The sequence below is a fragment of the Temnothorax curvispinosus genome, unplaced genomic scaffold, assembly GCF_003070985.1.
Source record: "Temnothorax curvispinosus isolate PA1 unplaced genomic scaffold, ASM307098v1 QBEX01010923.1, whole genome shotgun sequence".
Classification (NCBI taxonomy): Eukaryota; Metazoa; Arthropoda; class Insecta; order Hymenoptera; family Formicidae; genus Temnothorax; species Temnothorax curvispinosus.
The window spans coordinates 1-7,338 of record NW_020220703.1 but is presented as its reverse complement, the minus strand read 5'-3'; the positions used below and the strand labels follow the sequence as shown (position 1 = coordinate 7,338).

Here is a 7,338-nt window from a genome sequence, read left to right as displayed (position 1 = left end):
GATTTCATATGGTAGATTCTTTCCCGGACATTCATTTCCGGTCAAATACATACGAATCATAAAATTGCAGGAGCCATAAGCAGAAAGCAGAAGTCATATGCGCATGGTATCTATAGAGCTCTATAGGGGGCTCTATTCTTGAATCGTTTTCATGAAACTCGCATGCGAAATTCAATGCTTTTCAAATAGAAAGTCGCATACGAAAATCATTAGGGCAGGGCCCGTATTCCGTTCCTGCCTACCGACAACTGTCGGTTCGATAAATGTCGTTGCGCAGGTTTTTCATATCGTGTAAAAGCTGCGCAACGACACCGACGATTGTCGGTAAGGCCCGGGGCCCTATTCTTGAATCGTTTTCATGAAACTCGCATGCAAAATTCAATGCTTTTCAAATAGAAAGTCGCATACGAAAATCATTAGGGCAGGCTCGAGAATACGGTCTCCGGTCTACAATGGATGTCGGAAGTCAGAGTCGTAAGAAATTGACCAATCACAGTTCATTATTCTTCGACCGCAAGGAGAATAATAGATTGTGATTGGTCAATTTCTTACGACTCCGACTTACGACATCCATTGTAGACCGGGCCTAAGCGGATTTTAGCGGAACAGAATACGGCCCCAGGGACTCTACGCGCGACGCGTATAGTGTGAACGCAGCATTCGTTCCGTTCCGCTATTTTTCTTTCTCCATGGGGACCAATGGGGACGCACCCTAAAGTCTATGACGATATAACTGACGCCGAGTGTGTGTTAAAAATGATATAATATAAAAATTTGTTTTCTGATAGATAAATTTTTTTATGCTTGCGAAATAAGTGAGAAGTTTAATTATTGTATATATATGTTGTTTCTTTATTTTTTTCTTGAAGTATATAAGTATAATGGAATTTACTTAACCTAATATAGGTTCACTTAACCTAATTTATTTAATATAGTTCAACTTAACCTCATCTTAGTTTATCCTTACCTAACTTTAAAACGATTTTGACAATACTATTTGACTCATCATATTGTGTGTACATACAAAGATCGAGAAGAAGGAATGGAATCTACATCTAGCAAAGTGGAGTATCATCATGATTTATATTGATTCCCTTTCTTAATTGAAATATGATATTCATAATCTCCTAATATTGATTACTATTATACTTTTATTACTTATATTTTAATATTTTAATATTATATGATATTTTTTTCTAAAATTACTTTAAATGATGAATTTATTTGTGCAAATTATTTTTTACTTTTCAACAATTTCTTAGAATTTATGAGGCAAAGTGTCACACTACTTATATATCGTCTAAATAATAATCGAAGCACACATGTGTGGAATATTTGATAATTTCCAACAGAATATATGATTGTAGGATGAACAGAATAACCAGGAAGATTCGGACTCTTCAGAAATAGATGAGATAGAACCTAGATTAAAATATGTGAGAATACGCAATGATCTGGAACATATCCTGCAAAACGATGCAGCTAGCTGCATTGCTGTACATCCAAAGGTAAGAATTTTACGAATAATGGATTTTTTATTTTAAAGACAATTAAGTTGTTTTGACTTCACAGATAAATAAAAATAGGACTGTAAAATCTCTTTATTAATTTTGCTTTTTTTTTCTCCAGTTCCTCTGTCTAGGATCACATTGGGGAATGATCCATCTTCTAGACCACCAAGGAAACAATATAAAATCTAAAACATTACAGGCACATACAGTGGCAGTCAATCAGATATCCATAGACTACAATGGGGACTTTATTGCCTCTTGCAGCGATGATGGAAAAGTTTTCATTTATGGATTGTACAGTACAGAAAACAATCACAATATGAGCATGGGCAGGCTAGTTAAGAGTATAGCGATTGATCCGAATTATAAGAGTGGCAGTGGTAGAAGATTTATTACAGGTTTAACATATATCTTAAATTTTAAATCTATATAACCTTTTTACTAGAGCTCACAACAGAATTAATTTTTACAGTGTTGATTTTAGCTTTTAAATAATATACGTTTACAACACATCTATAGGTGATGACAAGCTAGTACTTTACGAAAAGACTTTTCTGGCCAGGATGAAGCCAACAGTGCTGTGTGAAGCAGAAGGTGGAGTCAAATCTGTTGCGTGGTCTGGTCGCTTTGTTGCATGGGCATCTGACACTGGTGTGAGAGTCTATGATCTCGATGCTAGATGTTCACTAGGACTCATAAAGTGGTCCCGTACTGCAGAGTAAGTGCTGACAAAAAGTTATGTACAACTTTGTGTACATATTGTAAGATTAAATCAAGTTTTGATGTCGAACTAACAGACTGAAACTTTGTGGAAACTACTGATTATTTGCCTATTTTACAAGAATTGTTATACATTACTAAACTTAAACTTAATTCACTCAGAACTGTAATTTTTCTATCATATTTCATATATTTCATGTGGCTATTATACATAATTTTATGCAGGGCATCACCAGAACACTACCGATGCAATTTGCAGTGGTCCGATGACAAGACACTATTGATTGGATGGGTGGACGTTGTGCGTATCTGCCATATTAGGAAACGTACCATGCAAGAAATGGTGAACCGAGATTTGCCCGAATTTGTAGTAGATCCAGGTAATCAGTAAAATATACTTATGGTTCTTTTCGAATCTATTCCAATATTGAAAGGTTAGGATGAATCCAGACTAATGTACATTTCTACCAATGTAGATTAACTTGAATCGCGGTTTAACTTACTTTTTCACAACACCTCCACAGAAAGTTCGACTTTCCATGCCTGTAGAGAGGGGCGAAAGCGGCCAATTTCACGCCAGGGCGGCATAGCGGGCGGAAAGTAACAACTTTCCGCCCTAGGGAGGAAAGTAAGCCCTGGCTTGAAATTGACCACTCTCGCCTCTCTCTAGGCATGGAAGTCGAACTTTCCGTAAAGGTATTGTGAAAAATATCGTGTGCACCTCGGGGTGAAAACTTTTTCAGACTCGTGTGATTTGCCACCCTCGCCTTCGGCAAACTTCACACTCGTCTGAAAAACTCTACTTTTCGCCCCTTGGTGCACAATATACTATTTATCTTTTTCTAGTTTTTAAAATTAGAGAAAGATAAAAGGTAAGTTAAACCAAGATCAAAGTTAATCTACATTGGTAGAAACGAATATAAGCAAGGTCAAATTATTACGAATGAAACACTTACCTATGAATATGAATATATATTGTGAATGCTTTTCCTTTGATATATTGAAAAGAAATTAAACATATTTATCGACATAAATTTGAATTTGTTTACATTTATGGTGTCCTTCATTGAAATAAACTTATTTACTCATGTTCGGATTCTTTGCTAAATCTGGATTCATGTTTAGAACTAATTCGTACGATTCAATTTGTATTATAACAGTAGGTATTCAAAATGTAGGAATCATTCAAGCAATTGCATTTTACTTTTCAGTGTCAACGTTTCAAGTAGATTTTTATATATCCGGTGTAGCACCATTGAGAAATCAGTTAGTATTATTAGGATGTCTAAAGGAACCGGATGAAGATGGAAAAAATCAACGTCCAACTCTACATGTGGTTGAACCAAAATATCAAGATTTCTCAGTAATATGTGCAAACTCGCTTACCTTACGTGGTTATAAGGAATACAGTTGCAATGATTATCACTTGGATTGTTTAAAGGAGGAAAACAGGTAGGCAACAAAATTAATATTATAAAATTAGTGTATTAAAATCAATTTGGGACAATATGTGATTTCATGTGAAAATTGTTGACTCCTAGTCGATAGATTCTGGTTTCAATCTCCGACTTTTATTCTATGTATCTTTCGCTTTTATAAGAAAGCTTTTATATTGATTAAAAAATTAAAAATTGTGAGCGAGAGAATACAAAGTGACAATAATGATAATCTGTTTTCAGAGTATATTTCAATAAAATATTAAAATTGATTTAAATATGTGCCATAATCATTTAACTTACTTTTAATCGCAGTTTATTGACCAAATCGGTTTTGTATACGATGAAAGAAAAATTTAAGATAATTTCTAAATATTTTAAAAATTAATTTTAACAAATAATTATTTTTCTATAAAGTATATGTATTTTATAGAAAATTTTTTATATTAATATGTAACAAGTTACAAATAGTCTAATGTTTAATATATGAAATAAGAATAGAATAGCTTTGAATTCAAAATTTACTTTACTTCCATTTTTAGAACTTTTCGTACATACTTTTTTAATTTAATTTAATTTAAAAAAAAAATCTCTAAAATCATCTTGATGTTGTTTTTCATGGAAAAAAATTATTTACAGATTTTTCATTGTAAGTCCGAAAGATATCGTAGTGGCCAGTTTGTATGATACGGATGACAGAATCGAATGGCTATTGAGCCATGGAAAGTTCGAGCAAGCTTTAGAAGCTGTAACAATAAATAACGGCAAAGATTGCAAGATGCATACTGTATTGGATGTAGGGCGTACTTATTTGGATCACCTATTAGCATGTGAAAAATACGATGATGCTGGAAAGCTTTGCCTCAAAGTTTTAGGACGAAATAAAAAATTATGGGAGGAAGAGGTGAGAGAAACGTCATCATGGACCGTTTTCAATATCCATCTTGTGAATAATAAGACTATTTGCAATTACATTTAAGCCCGTGTTCGTAAAATTTTTTCGCTTTGGTGTGAATATACTTTTTTGCTGAGACAGGTTTACAAATTTGCCAGAGTGCATCAACTGCGTTCAATCTCGTCCTACTTGCCGCGGGGTGACGTTATCCTCGATTCACTAATCTATGAAATGGTCCTGTATGAATATTTAAAAATGGATCCCGACGGTTTCCTGCAACTGGTCAAGGAATGGTCACCGGATTTGTACACAGTAGCGGCGGTAGTTAACGGCGTATTGGAGCATTTACTGGTTCACAATCAACGACAGAACGTATTATTAGAAGCGTTAGCCATTTTATATATCCACGATGGCAAATACGATAAAGCGCTCGCTATGTACTTGAAGCTGCGGCACAAGGACGTCTTCCAATTGATCCAAAAGTACCAGTTGTATAATTCTGTGTATGACATGATCGAAGGCCTGATGGATCTGGACACAGAACGTGCCATACAATTTTTTCTGGAGAAGGACAGAGTGCCGTCTGACGTGGTTGTACAAAAGTTGCAACATAATCATCGTTATTTATATTTGGTAATAAATCAATATATAACGTTTACATTTTTATGTGAAAAATATGCGTATATTTACAAGAAGCATTTGATATATTGTAATTCAACCGCATGCAACATTTATATTTTCTTTAATTATTTTGTTTGTCTTAAATATTATAAACATGAGCTATCAGTTTTAAATAAGGATTTAATTGTATAATTTTGTTCCTTTTTTAGTATCTAGATGCATTAGATAAAAGAGACACAAAGGATTCAAAGGGCAAGTACCATGGTCTTTTGGTACGACTGTATGCCGATTATTCAAGAGACAAGTTACTACCGCTTTTACGTCGCTCTGATAATTATCCAATACAACAGGCTCTGGATATTTGTAGTCAGCGTCGATTTTATCCAGAAATGGTGTATCTGCTAGGTAGAATCGGAAACACTTCGGAAGCTTTAGCGCTCATGACAAGAGAACTCAATGATATGGAAAGTGCAATAGCATTCTGTCAGGAACACGATGATGAAGAGTTGTGGAACGATCTAGTTAATTACTCACTTGACAAACCTGGTATGAATCAAATGGGTTTCTAAAAAGAGTCTAATGTTAGAATTGTTAGAAATGTTAAAAAATTAATTCAAGTAAAGTTTAATTCAAGTAATAGTTTTCACACGTTTCAGCGGCTATTACATTTCTCCTCCAAAAGATCGGCACCTATGTTGACCCTAGGCTTATGGTGCAAAGGATAGAACCCACTTTGGAAATTCCAGGCTTAAAGAAAGCATTGGTTAAAATGATGTGCGACTACAATCTGCAGGTGTCTGTGCAGGAAGGTTGCAAGAAAATACTATCTAACGATTATTTCAATCTCCACGAGCGACTTGTTCGTTGTCACCAAAAGGGCATATTTGTCGACGGTAAGCTTTATAAAATCTGATCTTGAAAATTAATCTTGAAAAAGAATATTATATATTTGTAAAAATTGTAAAAAATTATAGAACTGATTTAAACAAGAAAGTTTCAAAGAGTTGTTTAAAAAAATTGTAGTTAAATGTATCTATTATGTTAAACATTTTGATAAATTCTTTATATGTGACAAATGTAACGGATTAGTAATCTATTCTTTATGACAATGCAAAATTATCACTAGATTTATTTCATAGATGATCAGATGTGTGGAGCTTGCCATAGGAAGATAATTGTAAGAGGTATTTACAAATAACTAGTTTGAATTAGTCACAATTCTAATTGATTGATACGATTATAATTTGCCTTTAAATCTTTTTCCCCAGAACCGCGGAATATGGTTGTATTTTATTGTAAGCATTGTTTTCATGAAGATTGTCTACCCAATTTTGATTTGGTTGTACGTATTATATTTCTTCCATACTAATTTGTTTATTTTATTATTGATGGATTGTTATAATATTCTTCATTTTTCAGGAAAATTGTGTGATATGTAATTCGCAGAAAGAGATGACGCCTGGCAGAAAATTATAAAGGTAAAGTTGTACTTATGCAACATGTGGAATATCGAAAACTTTAAATGGACTAGTGTCATATTTCAACCAAGCATCTTGGTATAGCTAAGATTATGTTACATTAATGTATAAACAAATTTTTATATATAATAAATAGGTTAAAATTACATGAAAAAAAAAAAACAAGTAGGTTTTAATTAGAATTAGATATGGTAAAGTGCACATAATAACGCATAAATATTTAATTCATTTCGACATATAATGCAAGAAAGAAACTCATATGACTTTTTGCTTTTGATGTCATAATTCAATACAGTTGTAAATAAAAAAACAACGAAAAGAATTTCTGTAAACTAATTGAAAGTCTTTGTAATCTCATTGCTTGATGAAGACAATGACATTTTATTTATAAATTATGTACATTTATATTCCTTTATTTAACGGTTTAAACTAACAGAAAGATATTTGTAAAAAAAGGAAGTAAAAGTAAATAAAAAATATTTCGTACAGCTATTAACTCGACTTATTAAACTATTTTTTGAGTATGAATATATAACTAAGTTGATATTTCTTTTAAAAACTTTATTTATATTATCCAAACGATTTATCAAGTTGTAAATTTTGAACTCTATACGATCCCGGCAAAAGCCGCAGGATCCGATTGATCTCTCGATAGATGCAGATTTATGTCAATTATC

The 7,338-nt window shown here is 33.0% G+C and overlaps 1 protein-coding gene across 5 annotated transcripts; it reads left to right on the top strand.

Annotated features, from left to right (window-relative positions):
- Positions 1–653: 653 nt before the first annotated feature.
- Positions 654–7,136, top strand: LOC112460905 (vacuolar protein sorting-associated protein 41 homolog). Of its 5 annotated transcripts, none has more exons than XM_025025838.1 (13): positions 654–1,063; positions 1,368–1,508; positions 1,630–1,909; positions 2,031–2,229; positions 2,457–2,611; positions 3,443–3,683; positions 4,307–4,571; positions 4,704–5,195; positions 5,393–5,729; positions 5,840–6,076; positions 6,323–6,367; positions 6,452–6,525; positions 6,603–7,135. In XM_025025838.1, the coding sequence occupies exons 1-13, from the start codon at positions 1,043–1,045 to the stop codon at positions 6,657–6,659; spliced, it is 2,544 nt and encodes an 847-aa protein (XP_024881606.1). In that variant the 5' UTR covers positions 654–1,042; the 3' UTR covers positions 6,660–7,135. The 5 variants fall into 5 exon arrangements, with proteins under 5 accessions (XP_024881606.1, XP_024881608.1, XP_024881607.1 ...); XM_025025840.1 differs by having other exon boundaries at positions 655–1,063; positions 1,353–1,508; positions 6,603–7,134; XM_025025839.1 differs by having other exon boundaries at positions 1,043–1,063; positions 6,323–6,360; positions 6,603–7,136.
- The last annotated feature ends 202 nt before the right edge of the window (positions 7,137–7,338 follow it).

Excerpts from the sequence above, each read along its gene's own strand:
- LOC112460905 (XM_025025838.1), top strand. The coding sequence starts at position 1,043 with ATGGAATCTACATCTAGCAAA. Across the intron at positions 6,077-6,322 it reads AAAGGGCATATTTGTCGACG|ATGATCAGATGTGTGGAGCT; the intron begins GTAAGCTTTATA and ends TTTATTTCATAG. Across the intron at positions 6,526-6,602 it reads TACCCAATTTTGATTTGGTT|GAAAATTGTGTGATATGTAA; the intron begins GTACGTATTATA and ends TTCATTTTTCAG.